The sequence below is a fragment of the Dendrobium catenatum genome, unplaced genomic scaffold (genome assembly GCF_001605985.2).
Source record: "Dendrobium catenatum unplaced genomic scaffold, ASM160598v2 fragScaff_scaffold_458, whole genome shotgun sequence".
Taxonomy (NCBI): Eukaryota; Viridiplantae; Streptophyta; class Magnoliopsida; order Asparagales; family Orchidaceae; genus Dendrobium; species Dendrobium catenatum.
Window position 1 is genome coordinate 307,236 of NW_021318920.1, and position 15,577 is coordinate 322,812.

At 32.0% G+C, this 15,577-nt stretch overlaps 1 protein-coding gene across 1 annotated transcript; it reads right to left on the reverse strand.

Annotated features, from left to right (window-relative positions):
* Positions 1–310: 310 nt before the first annotated feature.
* LOC110111775 lies at positions 311–2,911 on the reverse strand. The gene is made up of 4 exons (XM_020843780.1): positions 2,246–2,911; positions 1,836–2,132; positions 1,503–1,754; positions 311–1,051 (listed from the first exon to the last, which is right to left on the reverse strand). The coding sequence occupies exons 1-4, from the start codon at positions 2,909–2,911 to the stop codon at positions 311–313; spliced, it is 1,956 nt and encodes a 651-aa protein (XP_020699439.1).
* Between the last annotated feature and the right edge of the window lie 12,666 nt (positions 2,912–15,577).

Genomic DNA, 15,577 nt, shown 5'->3' on the forward strand with positions numbered 1-15,577 from the left:
AAAGAAGCTCCATACTGTCATTGTCATCATTTTGAATGATACAATGTGTAACAATGAGGTTAACTAAGTCTGGATTGAAGTAACGGTTGAGTTCAGTATAATTCCAGTGACCGTCCGTGAGAAAATTCTGTAATGTAAGATTTTCCAAACCAATACAATCAGCAAGCAATGGCCATTTATTAAATTTTTTATCAAGAAGCCAAATATCATCCATCATGCTAATGTTAGCACCGTTGGCAATTTTCCATCTGATGATAGGCTTGAGGAATGAAACTCCATTGGAGATTATGGATCTGGCAGCGGATTGTCCCTATTTTGACTTACCATTCCAAATATCTGAAGCTTGTTCAGCAGTCAAGCATTTGAACAAAAGAGAGGAAGGATTTTGAAAAAATCTCCAGGCTAATCGGGCACGTAAATGCCCAACTCTTTTAACTGAGGAATGCATACCCAGTCCTCCACGGTTTCTCGGTATGCACAAGTCATCCCAAGCAATGTAACGTAGTCCCTTGTTATCTTTATTCTGATGCCAAATGAAGTCACGGCAGATTCGGTCCAAATCATAAAGAATTTTCTTTGGGATTAAGGAGTGAGTAGAGACAAAGGTTGGAAGCGAAAGCAATGATGATTTTTCTAGAATTATCCTACCAGCCATAGAGAGAAACCGAGCTCCCCAAGAGTTGAGTTTATCTAAAGCACGATAAATGAAAAATTGATAGTCATTCTTTGCCAGCCTTCTCAAAGCAATTTTAATTCCAAGATGGTGAAATTCCTTGACAATCTTAAAACCAGTTTTTTTACCAATCTTCCATTTCAGAGATTGGTTAGTAGAACTCCCAAAGATAATCAGTGATTTGCTCTGGTTTACACCTTGCCCAGTCCATCCGCAATATTCTTTGATTAAATTCATCATTACGCGAAGCTGAGAGACGGAGGCTTTGCCAAACAACAAAACATCATCAGCATAAAGCAAATGAGTGATTTTAGGAGCTCTATTGGACGTTTGGATGCCAATTTGAAGACCTCTTTGCTGAATTAAGCTAGATAGAAGCTGAGAGCACATAATAAAATAAGGAAGGTGACATGGGGCAGCCTTGTCTAAAGCCACACTTGGCTTAAATCCATCTTGTTCCTTTGCCATTCAGAAGAATAAAGAACCGAACTCCGGTGACACATTCAAGAATAAGGTTGGAGAAACTTCCCGGGAACCCAAACCAGCAAAGGACATTCTCCAATGTCTTCCAACACATACTGTCAAAAGCTTGGGCCATGTCAAGCTTGATCGCCATTAAGCCTTTCTTATTTTTTGAAATCCTGAATTTATTAAAAATTTCAAGAGCCAAGAGGCAGTGATCTGACATAGATCTACCCGGAACGTATGCAACTTGCTCCTCGGTGATGAGTTTAGGAATGAAGATTTTGAGTCTATTAACTATCATAGAAGTAGCAATTTTGTAGATAGTTTGACAAAAACTTATAGGACGAAAATTAGAGGGAGTTACCAGAGTATTGATCTTGGGAATAAGAACGATCAAGGTGTCTTTCCAAGCTCCATTCATGCGTCCAGTGGTGAAAAAATGATTGATAGCTCTCCTTTTAGAATCTTTAATAATATCCCAATAGAATTTGAAAAACAAAGAAGTTGAACCATCTAATCCCAGAGATTTATTTGAGCCTTGCTGGGAGACGGCATTAAAGAACTCAGTTTCAGAAAAACTTGAATTAAGGCAATCAATATCTGCAGTATCAAGTTTCTATTTGTGATCAATTTCAGGCCAGTTCTGGATATTGCAGCTTCTTGGCTTCCATTTATCTTCAAAGAACTTTAAAAAAACTGATTCAATTTTGTCCAAATCATCCACCGTGGTATTGTTCTCATCCTTAATTTGTCTGTTCAACTTGCCATTCTTCCTAGCCGTCGCATAGGTATGATAAAATCTAGAGTTAGTATCGACATCTTCATTCCATTTGGCTTTGGCGCGCTGGTTCCACCATGTAGAGAGTCTAACTAGAGTGACGTTATACTCTCTAACCTTACTGCAGAGCGTGTCAAGATCTTCAGGACTGAGACCACCCGCCTCATCTTCTTGCAATTGCAATTTGAGAATATCATTCTGCAGTTCATCTTTTAGCTGGTTCAAGCTTTTGCATTTGTTTCTATTCCAGAAAAAAGGGATTTCAAGGTTCTCTTGATTTTTATGTTAAGGATTTCTGAGTCATCACCATAATCATGCTTATTCCATGCTTTAGCAATAATGCCTTTGGTAGCAGGATAGGATCTCCATGTATCTTCAAATCTGAAGGTCTTAGGATGCGAATGCATAGTGTCTTCCAGCTTAAAAGCCACTGGACAGTAGTCTGAAGCAATACGTGGAAGGTGCTTGGCATAAGCAGATGGAACCAACTGTATGGCAGGTGAATTTAATAAACAGCGATCAAGCCGTTCCCAAATTCTAGTAATTCTGTGCTTGTTATTGCACCAAGTGTATTTAGGACCAACAATGCTTAAGTCATGAAGGTCTTGATTTACCATAAAAGATTTCATTTCTTCGGTTCCTTTAGTCATTTTAAATCGTTTGCCACCTCTTTTGTCTTCAGTAGTAAGGAGGCAGTTGAAGTCTCCTCCCACAATCGTGGGTACATCAATCATCATAACCTTGTCAAGACAATTCCAAAGATCACGTCTGACTTGAAAGTCCTTATGACCATACACCATGGCAACATGCCGTAGGCCTTTGTTTGGTGTAGTCAAAGCGCCGAAGACAACCTGTGAGGTATGCTCAATCACAGTAAAGCTAGCCAAATTGCTATCCCACATAATCATAATACCTCCTGCAGTGCCAACTGCAGGTTGGTGAAAGAAATCCCAACTGTTGCCAATGATACGACCAACATCAGTCTTATTAATCATGGAGACTTTGGTTTCAGCCAAACCAACAAAGAAAACTGAATTATCCCTAACCACTTCTCTAAGTATTAGCTTTTAATAATCATATATGCTTGCATGTTAGTGTATGTATCTTATGTGTATCATTATATCAGTCAATATATCATTAAATGTTGTTGAACCTCATGAGCCTGGCATACTCTAGGATTATAATGATTAAAAATATATTTTTTATACTAACTATTAATCATGTTGTGTGTGCATGAAACTTATTTTTAATCCAATGTTTCAGGAAGCGTGCAAGTGACCGATTCAGGATAAAGGAATTGTTGAAGCTAAAAAAGTTAAAGTGAAGAAAACTAGTTAGTGCTATAAAGATCAAGAAATAGAGTGTGTGTCCTCTTGTAATTGTATTTTTTATTTTTCCTGAGTCCTTTATATGTTAGGAATGAAGTAAGTTAAACAATCACACACACAATGGATATTATGAAATTAAATAGAGTTAATTAAATCATTTAATTTTTTGGCTTGTCCATATCGTACAATTTGCTTCACATGGAATGATATAAATTATAATATTATAAATTCCAAAAATCAAATGATATTATTTAACTTAAAATAAAAATTGAAAAATTTTTCATAACAACTTATATAGTACGAAGAAGATCACATTGGACGATCAACTATTTAATTTCAAACTATTGAAATTCTAAATTTTCTAAATATAGGAAAATTCAAATTTTGAATTTTTTGTACTAGACGAACTGATTTATACATAACAACACTTAAAGATTTGTATTATGAATTACCTATTTTGGAACCTGAAATCAATGGGGTAAATTAGAGATGATTTTATATTGTAGGATTCAATCGTGTATTTCGAACAAATAGAGAGCATGCCTAGTCAAACTCAATTTGGACATGTCAATCTTATAACCACTAGAAAATATAAAAAAATAGGAAAAACACTTTTTAGTGCATAATAATGCATAGCGCCGTAACACCACTGTCAGTGCCACAACAATTTAAGCAGAAATTGAAGTTATTGTAGACAGAGACTTCAGCACCACAATGTCCATTATTGGTGCCGCAACGATCCAGCTCATACAAAAGTTTTAAATTTTCATTTAAAAATACATTCAGAAAACCTATGTCTAGTTTGACCACATTAGAAGCATTGACCAGTCATCCGATAACAATGACCCAAGTTGCTCATGCCATAGCTCTAGTACACTGGTGCCCCACTCATAGAGTCTACATAATTGATAACACCACCACCATTGAGAACTGATATGGATGATCCACCTCTCTTGGAGTCTACAGGCCAAAAATTGCTCCTCTACTAAAAACTTTACTATTAGAAGCCTCACTACTAAATCTCTTCCTACTAGTAAGCCATCACTGCTAAGTGGATGATATATCATTCTCAATCAAATAAGCTCTCAATACCATATATATATATATATAATGGAACCAAAGGCTACATCAATCTATCTTTATGCCCTTTTAAAAATCTATAACACTTATCATGAAAAGTGTTAAGTAACTATAGAGCATATTTATCTTGGGTAGTATACTCTTCCTCGTACTATATCAATGGCTTTCTTCCTTGAACAAAACTTAGAAATATCTCCAAGTAGATGAAGGAACAAACCATGAACTTAATACATCTATAAACTTCTTTCAACTAATAAGGGAATTCAGCATCCCCTAAAACTTCTCCTTATATTAGCACAACCATCATAGCTCACCCTCTCTATCTAACAAAAATAATGTTAATATTATAAGCCAATCCTCTATTGTTTTATGCTAATTAGTGCCCTCAAATCTCAAAGGCTTCAACCTCAAAGCATATGTAAATTTATATTCACCTCATCAGACATGATAGAAGGTATCCTTCTATGGGATTTACCTATCATTTATGCTACCAGACTAGAAAACTTTGATATAGATTCAAAACTAATAACATAAATATTAATCTATATTGGAACTTCATCTATCAATCATATATGGGTCTTATTAATCCATCAAAATTTCCCACATATTATATACAGTTGAATAGAACATGCACATGAAATAAGTAGAAATACCAAAAATTATTAATAATACTTAGAACTATCTCACTTGACTACAGATCAATTCCAATATATCTATTTACAATAAGTTGTACAAAACCACCTCTTTAATACCAAAAATGGACTGTCATAATCTAACCAATTATAACCTATAGACAGAACTAGCCATATCATATTGGATGGTGATAGATCGAACCCCAATATCTAGTTTCAGATTCAAATTTATTTTAAATATTAATAGACAACAAAGTTACTAATTAACTTCTAAGGAACAAAAAATAAAGTCATAAATAATTTTTTCCCTTTTATGTGCATCTTTAAATATGAAGTTACAACAAAATCTATAAACTATAGTATATTAATACATGTTAGAATAAAACGAATATGAGAAAATCCATAACTACACAAAAAAATAAAAATAAAAGACTAGAAAAATCCTATACATACTCAAAAGATAGAAACATATAATCCAAGCTACTAAACTGGCTCCTTACCTTTTCCCTAACTTGAAATAGAATATAAAATATGTGTGATGCAACACATCTCAGCATGTCACAACCACTAATCTAAATTTTTAATAATAAATCCAATCTGCATTTATTATTCAAGAGAAGTTAACAATAGACAATTGTATTGATCAAAATAATGTTAGTAGATGACATAAATTAAACCTACTTTACATTAAAAATAAATAAATAAATAAGTACATCATATATTAGAGTAGAAAGTAACAAAGTATCAATCACGCTCTTATATTTCCCGTTAGAAATAGATACCATAGTTTAGACCCTTAAGTATCTTTGTGCTAACATATCAAAAAATTAGCCTTGATGACTGTCCAATGCTTAGCACATTAGACATTTAAAAGTCCAGGCTCTTATAGCTCCTACTGTATTTAACACAAGAAAACTTTCTCCAACATCTAAAACCCTCAAAATCACCTATTTTAAGTAGATAAGCATATGTATAATGCATTTCAATGAAATAAATCTAAATAGCCATCTTGCAAAAATTTACATAATACTTAATTAATAACTGACAAATTTAGAAATTGAGCTTAATTTCATAAGTTTCATAATTTTATCAAATTACCAAGTATTGTTCAGGATGCTATTTTGAAGTTCTAGTTGTACTACATCATTTTCTTTAGAGGTCAATTTTTTTTCTAATTTACCAAAAATAGTACACTTTTTAATTTACTCAATGAAATTTCTAAAAAAAAAATACTAAAATGTTAAGTATACTCAAGTCTACAATATATAAAAAGTTACATGAAAATTAATTAACATATGTGAAGTTATTCATATTTTTTTACAATATAACCTACCTCAACATGGATAACTTTTTGAAATGGGATGATAGCAAAAAAATAGTTCAAAGTCACTCACAATTAATTTTATCTCTAAAAATACCTTATATTTCTCTCTCTAAACTTGCCTAGGAGGGGCTTGATTTTATCCAAAATTAAAATATATTGGAATATGATATTTTTATTAAAAAAATAATATTGCACTGCAGCACTAATTATAGCAGTGCTGCAACACTCTAAATAGAGAGCATGACATCATAGTACCCAACCCAACGCCACATCGTGTAACATCCCAAGATCTAAATTTAATATAATTATAAATTTTTATTTCTCAATTAATTTTCCAAAGTCACTAAATATCTATCATTTCAAATAAATCCAATAAAACTAATTATAAATCTTATACATTAAAATATTTATATATTTATTCCTTCAAAATGTAATTTATAATAGATAAGAGATTTCAAAAATATCAATCTATCATATTTAAAGCTCGTAGCTATAAAAGAAGAGAATAAAATACATAAATAAAAATAACTGAAAATTTTGATCAGTCTCACTTCTGAGGGTCTTGATCCATTCCACGACCTGAAATAAAAAAAAACATAATGAGCTTATTAAGCCCAACAGGTTACCAAAACCATATTATTGTATTCACTGCAAGGGAAAAGAATCAAATGCATGCTCCAATTCTAATTAATATAAATCAATATGATATTAGTATGAATGATAAATAATTTATGTAACCAAATATCAATCAATAGGAAAAACTAATATGATCAGTAAAACATGAGATTTTCATTAACAACAAAAGATGTCAATCAATCTATAAAAAAATTGATAATTTTTTTTATAAATCTATAACAAGTTCTATACTCAAATAAAATCAATTATCTATTAGTTATATTCATATTGATGGTTCCATTATATGCTTATATCAATCATTATGACATATATAATTGTCTATCATTATCAATGCATTATGCATGCATAATTATAGATATCTAACAATATAGCTATCATATGTTATATCATACTATGATAATCTTAATTCTTATATCAATCCTATATACATTGTCATGTAAATATAAAATTGATACAATTATGAATAGTAAGGTAGGGCATCAAGCTTTAAAGTGGTGTTTTCATTCATCCACCCCAATTATCGCTCAGTTGGTCATCAGTCTTTAATTTAGCCCCAACTATAGACCAATTGGTCATCAATGTTTCTCTTACCACCAATATTCATTATCTTAATTCAATTAGCAGGTGACTTTTAATAATTATTTAAGAGTCATCACCCTTTACTTGTCGATATAATTTGATCAAACAGTTACAAGCTACAACTAGGATTATACCACAAATTTTTATTTTAAAGAAAGCCCATTTTCCCACCCTCCTATATAGGGTATTATATTTTAAGAGCCAACCAATATTAATTATAGGATTAACAGTTAGCCTTTCTTGACTAGATGTAAATACTATATTTTTCTTTATAATGTAAGTTTGTATCATGTATGAAATATAGTAATTCATAAAATACAAGCAAATCTATAAAATTTGTCTAATATGTATTTACTTCAGATAATCTTAGTTTTCAATTTACTTAATGATATTCAATAATATTAAATTCAAAATACTCGAGAGAATCTTATCTATCATATACAAAAAAAAAAAATACAATAGAAGTTTGTTAAAAATAAAGATATTGTAACTTTTGTAAGTTAGGATCAAATTAAAATTCATAAAATAAAAATACACAAAATCATTTAAAATTAGAGGTAGGGTAATAGTTGCCTATCTCGAGACTAGCAAAAATTAATCAAATACCTTCAAACCCTAACTAGTCTCTTCCCTTTGCTTTCTTTTTCTTCCCTTTTCCCTATTTCTCTGTTAACTAGTCTCTTCCCTTTGGGTAATAGTTCCCTATTAACTAGTCTCTTCCCTTTGGTCATTATGCAAATTAATCCATTATAAAATTAATCCATTATAGGCTTGGCAGAAAAAAAAAAAAGAAATGGGGAAATGCTATCTTAATGAGTTCTGTAATGAAAAAGATATTTTATAATAATATATCTTGAGGACAATTTGGTCATTATGCAAATTATTAAATTTTTACATGAAATTCATTTAAATACTTTTATATAATCAAATTTGAAGCTTTTTTTTTAAATGTTCACAAAATAATACATGTTTCAAAAAACTATTGAAATCATTTTGCAAAATGAACACTTAACAATCCCAGAAAACCTACTTGTACCGATATGTATTAATTTTTAAAGAGATTACAATATGTGTCAATTTCTTAAGGAATTGAAATACTTCTTATTTCCATATCTACACTACTCATAAAATTAGGAGAAAATTATTATAATTATAGCATAATAATGTCTATATTATAGAGAGGATAGTTTATAAATTGGACTTATAATAACTCCTATTAAATTATTTAATTGGGTCAAAATATGGGCTATTATACAACATAAACTAAAATTTTTGAAAATATAGAGAGCTCCGTGACACAAGGCCCTAGTGTCACGACTCTCCCAAGGGAAAAATTATAGTTTTTTTTTTTCATACATACAAAATAGTAGGACCTACTTCATAATTGACTTTAGGCATTCACAAACACATAGAGCACTTACATACACATGTAGAGTAAAATGTTAAAGTTCTAAAACACATAACTTACAAGACCATATCAAAATAGGTGTAGTACTATTACAAGAAGTATTATAAATAATATGTCAGGAATCTTGCTAACATATAATGCCAGATTGTACAATATCACCAACTATACGACATCAATCATATAACATCATATCAGTCTTAATCATAGTATAGAGGCATAATATATGATTCATACTACAAGAAAATCACCACTTATTGGCGGCACTTTTTGACAGTTAATATGGCTTTTTCAATGGTTTTAAAAATTACCGGTGAACCGGTATAAACCACATAAGAACCAAATTCGAATGGTTATTTTTTGACGGCTATGTTTTCCGACAGCCTTTCGACAGCTAGAACAACCGGTAAATTTCGACTATCAAAATGCTGGCGACCACCAGTTAATTACTAGTGGCATACCGGTCGTACTAAACAACAAGGTTAGTCGGCAGCTAAGCCGAGAATTAAACTTAAACTACTAAATAGCCTCCAAAAACCTATAGCATTAAAAAAAAGCCCCTTTTATTTAAACTAATTTTCACAATACCTACATAGAATTCAAAATATATATAAAATAGAAACTTTAAGGGCAACATGCCATTATACTCAACCTACATAAATGGAATCCAAAATCAACATAACATTACATATGAAATAACAAAACACATTCAACAAATTATATTTGCACAATCCATAATAAACAGAAATAATTCTTTAAACAAAGAAGAATGCATATGTTCTACAATCAAACATAAAATATGAAATCCACAGTCATATGTTCAAAATACACCATAAAGTTCATCAACTAAATAACACATTAATTATCCTTTGTGTCCTCGCTACCCAGTGTTTCAGGTGTCGGCTCTTGCTCTTTCTTCTTTTAATTTTCATCTCAATCTGATCGTGCTCCACCTACATCTCATTTTGAATCTTTCTCATCTCTTCAATCTCTCTTGTCAGGGCAGCAACCCTTTGGATAATAGTTTCTTCAACTCCACTAACATAATAAAATACTGATGTAGATGAATTTCCCTCATAAGCATATCCCTATGAACCTTAGCCATAAACCCTCCCCCTCTACCTTCCTCCAATAACAACTGATAATGTCTGATACCCAGAATACTAGATCTATCCTGAATATGATCTCTCACTAGTAGACTAATGACTATCCCAAACTCGTATAAAATTATCCTACAAGAATAAATCTATAAAATAAATTTATATTCATTTTATCATATTACTTAAAAAATGATACTCACATGAGCTTTCTTTACCTTCTCAATCTACCAACTGATGGTTAGCTTGATGTTGGTGAGCCCTCATATGCAACTCCAATGGTGTAGGCTCATGACCAAGAAATTCTTTCTGCAAATAGAAGATATATTTATAATAATATATAAATATTTATTAAACTAATTGAAAGCTTTTAACAATCATCATATATGTTCAGTATGTGGCACGGATCCACCAGTATGAAGAAAGCTTCTTAAACCCCTCATAATTAGATGCTCTATTTTGCTTATTATGCTCTCTCAATTTGGTAAACTCTGCGCTCTCCCAAGCTCTGCTCAAATTTACCCTCTTCAATTCATACTAGATGCTCCCCAAACTTTTTAATGTCCAAGAATATGTCCCTAAGACGAGTCGATCCTCTCCATTTAAAATTTATTATAATCCTCGTGCCATGCTCAGGCAACCACATAAAATCCTTCTTTAAAATGTAGGCATAATAAGTAATACTGATATAAATGAAATAAAAAAATTTAAGTAATGTCAAATAAATATATTTAAAATTCTCTAAACCACATATCCCTAACTTCCTTTGGGATTTTCTTCCATAATAAGTAAGGAGCATCATATTTTTTCCATATGATATCTCGAATCTTGTCGATAGGCGACCTTGAGGGATTAAAGATGTAGGTTAAATTTTTTTTCAAGAACATATAATAGATCAACTTACAATAACTTTATAAAATAAATTGAACTTACGTATTGACCTCAAGCTCAATGTATACATGCTTATATGCTGCAGCTGTAGGATCCCCAGCACTATCCTCTGTATGTATAGATGGTCCACCGTGTTCTGGATGCACAGGATGTGGGTAATAAGAGGGGGGTGGGGGTAAGGAGAGTAAGGGATGGTGGATGGAGCAGTTTTTGATGTTGGTGGGGGGTAATATGAATATAATGGAGACAAAAATTGAGGACTCATTAACTTAGAAGAGAAGTACCTAGGAAAGGATGGTGGTACTCCAATTAAATGTGGATCTGACTGTCCCTGGCCCTTCTCAGTCGGGGACTACTATTGAATCCTTAGTAGTGGTGACGGTATCACTAGTAGAACTGATCTCTACCCCTCACCTTCTTCACCCTATCTAGGCCTGCTTGGTCCACTAATCAAATGTTTCTTACGAGAAAACTTTGAAGTGAAGGATCTACAAGGAGGATCATCACCTGAAGCCATCTGTAGTAAAATAATCAATTAGTAAATCATTATAACATATACAAAAATTAAATTATAACAATTATGAAGATTTGCATAAGTAGAAATAAATAAAAAATAGAATGTAGAATAATTAGTTGTAACAAATATAAAATATAACATAATATATAATAATTAACATACAAATAGGATTTAATAAGAGACATTTACCAAAATTTATTTACTAACTTGCCTTCCAAAAACTACAATTCAATAAGTACATTTACCATGATTTGTTTATAATAAATTTAGTCACTTAAATTATAAGAACTATTCATTATAAGAAATATTTTCATTACTCTCCAAAGTTTCTTCACTTTCTTCCTCGTTATCACTTGATGAGCTTGTCAAATTATTCACATCCTATAACTGCATTTCAATATTATGCAATGTAGTTGACACCTCATCAATGTTAACATACCTCTAATTTGATATCTCATCCTCTTGATGTGTAGTTGTTATGACATATTATTGATCAATTATTCCCCGTGCTTTTTTTTAATGACAGCTAGTTAATCTTATTTATCTCTATAACCACTAATATATTTGTTGAAATAAACTTGAATGAATTGACTTGCTAATACAAATGGATCAAAATTTTTTTATCTTTTATTATGTTTTGCTTCAACTAAACCATACGCAGGATGAACATTTATGCTTATATTTTATACTGGATCATACCATTGATAGTTGAACAAATATAAAATGTTTAGTAAAAGTCCATATTATGACCAATCTTTATTCTTGTACTTCTTACATGGTTCTCGAAGTAGTAGGAGTAGAAATGAGTGATTTCTTGAGATAAATATGCTTCACATATCAATCCTTCTGGTCGTGCTTTATTCTTAATATATTTTTTCAACTTGTTCAAATATCTGCTAAATAATTACAAATTATTAGTTACCAATAAAAATGTTTAAAATAATATATTAAAAACACATTTTACCTCCATAAAGTTTACATCCAATAATATTATACAGGTCCACTAACTCTAGCTTTGTAAGGTAGATAGACTAGAAGATGTTCTATAGAATCAAAGAATCATAGGGGAAATATCATATTAGCTTGGGTAGAATAAAACAACTCGAAATGGCTCTCTGCTCTCCCGAGGCGATTCCGAGGCAATTTCTAAGGTTCGCTGGTGTCCGAGCATCCGGCCCTCCTAGCTAGATTTTTTTACGGTGATTTCATTTCAAAACTCTATATCTTCATTTGTAGATCCTACTCTGTTTCCTTTTTGTGGATTTACTGAGTTTTTTTGTGTGGGATGATGACAGTTCCAACATCATCGCACCCTAAACCTTCATCCATGGAAGGGAAAACTCGATCGTTTAAGGAGGCCCTTGCTGGAGGTTCTTCTTCTTCTCTGAAATTGAGTTTCTTGCATTCTTCGTATAAGGGATGTCCAGCTCTGATTTTTTAGGATAACGTTGTTGATTATCTTGCTACCCCTTTTGCTTTTACTTTGGTTGGTAAATTTATTTTAAGGAGGCCTAATCTTGATGTGATTTGTAAGTTTTTTATGAATCTTAAGCTTACCGGTTCTTTTCATGTTGGATTACTTAATCAAAGGCATATTGCTATACAACTTGCAAATGATCTTGATTATAGTTGGATTTTTTCTCGTAGATCGTATTATATTCAAGCTTTTCAAATGAGGTTATTGAAATGGACTCCAGATTTTGATGTTAGGGAGGAATCCCCTATAGCTCCAGTTTGGTTGGCTTTTCCTAATTTGAGATTACATTTTTTTAATCAGCAAATTTTATTTGGTTTAGCTTCGATCTTCGGCCGCCCCCTACAAACTGACCAAGCTACTACTTCGGTCTCCCGACCGTCCATTGCTAAGGTATTGGTAGAACTGCATGTTTCAAAAAAGTACCCTAATGAAATTTGGATAGGTTCTTAAGTTAAAGGTTATTTTCAAAAAGCTGAGTTGGAAAATTTACATATCTTTTGTTCTTTTTGCAAAATGCATGGTCATGCTGTGAATGAATGTTTTTAGAAATATCCCAACTTGTGTGTTGATAAGAAGTCTGTAAAACAATCGAATGAGGTTGGTTGTGTTGAAAAGGAGAAGGAGAATACAATTGATCCTGTTGGGGATCGTATTCTCCTTTGGTTGTGGATCCCGTGGCTGATCCAGTGATGGCTCCACCGATTTTTTTAACTCATTGTCAAGAACAGGAAGTATCTCAATTAAATATTGTTGCTAATGATTGTTTTAAGATAGTTTCTAATGTTAATGAGAACAATGTGGTTAATGATTTAAATATAATGGGTAATGTTCATGCTTGCATTGTAGAACAGTCTTTATCTAATGCTAATGATGGTATTAATCTGATTGTTGAGCAGGAAAATATTTCTCTATATGTGCATTTGGTTGGGGAAGAAGATGAAAACACTAACTTGACATTGGAGGAAGGAGAACTTAGCCCTACAGTTTTTCATAAAACACCTTCTGTTATCTTGATGGATTCGGCCTTGAAGGTAAATAAAAACTGGAATGATGATAGTAAGTTTATGGAGGATGATTGTTCTAGTTTACACACGAAACTTGCTAATGAGGGTAAAACCCCGAATCATTCTAATTATAATAGTGATGCTTTTACCGATACTGAGGATTTGGATATTAATGCTAAATGTTTTGTAAGGGATGACAATGATACTAGCTTTACTAAAGTACATAGTAAAAAAAGTAGGAAGCCTAAACAAGTTACCTTGCAACCTCCTAGAAAAACTAGGTCTAATACTTCACATTAAATTCTCTTTTATGTTTAATACGGATATATGGAATGTTAGGGGTATTGGTTTCCCTTCTTCTCGCATCCGTGTTAAAAACTTATGTCGTGTGCACAATATTTCTATTCTTATTCTACTTGAGCCTCTCATTGCTTCTTCTAGGTTATTAAATATGTCTCAGTTTTTGGGTTTTAACCATGCTATTTCGAATTTTTCTAACAAAATTTGGGTTTTCTGGAAAAATCCGGTTCTTCTTGAAGTTATTGGTGATTTTTCGCAAGTTCTTCATTGTAAAATTGAGGTTTGCAATGTTCATTGCTTTGCTTCTTCTCTTTACACTAGAAAAATATTATGGGAATCTATCATTAATTTTCATAGTTTTTGTAACTTTTCTTGGCTTGTTGGTGGAGATTTTACTCCTATTACTTGCACTTCTAAAAGGATGGGTGGTTCTAATCCCTCTTATCATATTGAAGATTTTAATAACATGATTTTGACTTGTAATTTAATTGATATTTGCTTTGTTGGTGATAACTTCATGTGGAATAGGGGGCACTTATGGCAAAGGCTTGATCGTGTTCTTTTCAATGATTCTTGGATCAACTTCTTTAATTCTACTAATGTCCAACACCTTAGTAGAACTCTTTCGGATCATAGGCATTTACTTATTACTATTAACCTTAGGCATTGTAAAGGCCCAACTCAATTCAGATTTCAAAATATGTGGTTACTTAATAATTCCTTTTTAGATGTTGTTCAAAATAATTGGAGTGCTCCTCTTCACCCCGATAATGATATTTTTGGTATGAGGAGACTTTGGCTTAAACTTAAAAGATTAAAACAAGTTATTAATTGGTGGAATCGTCATGTTGTCAGGAACATTTTTTCTAATATTATTCAAGCCGAGCAACTTGTCAACTCGACCAAGATCTTATATCTTAATGACCCTTCTGATGAAAATTATGAGCTTTTAAAGAAGCATAAAGTTGAGTTATTTAATTTTCAAAATCAGGAAGAGGTTTATTGGAAATAAAAAGTGGCTGCTAAACATTTGGTTGGAGGTGATAAAAACACTAAGTATTTTCATGCGCTTGTTAAGAGAAAACGTGACAAGAATACTATAAATAAAATTTAAAGGGATGATGGTTTGTTTACTGATAATAATATGGAGATTAATAGTTTGGTGGTCAGGTATTTTCAAAACCTTTTTAATACAGATTTCAGTTCTAATCATGTTTTCGATTATTCTTTTATTCCTAGCCTTGTTTCTATGGAGGATAATATTATCCTCTCTAGAACCCCGACTTTGGATGAGGTTAAGGAGACTATTATGGGTATGAGCTGTGATTCTGTAGCTGGACCGGATGGATTTACCACCCTTTTCTTTCAAAAAACTTGGCAGATTATTGCTT

Coding starts and splice junctions, on each gene's coding strand:
- LOC110111775 (XM_020843780.1), bottom strand. CDS start 2,911: ATGATTAATAAGACTGATGTTGGTCGTATCATTGGCAACAGTTGGGAT. Junction 2,133..2,245: donor CCAAAGGCATTATTGCTAAA/GCATGGAATAAG, acceptor AGCTTGAACCAG/CTAAAAGATGAACTGCAGAA. Junction 1,052..1,502: donor TTCCCAAGATCAATACTCTG/GTAACTCCCTCT, acceptor ATGTGCTCTCAG/CTTCTATCTAGCTTAATTCA.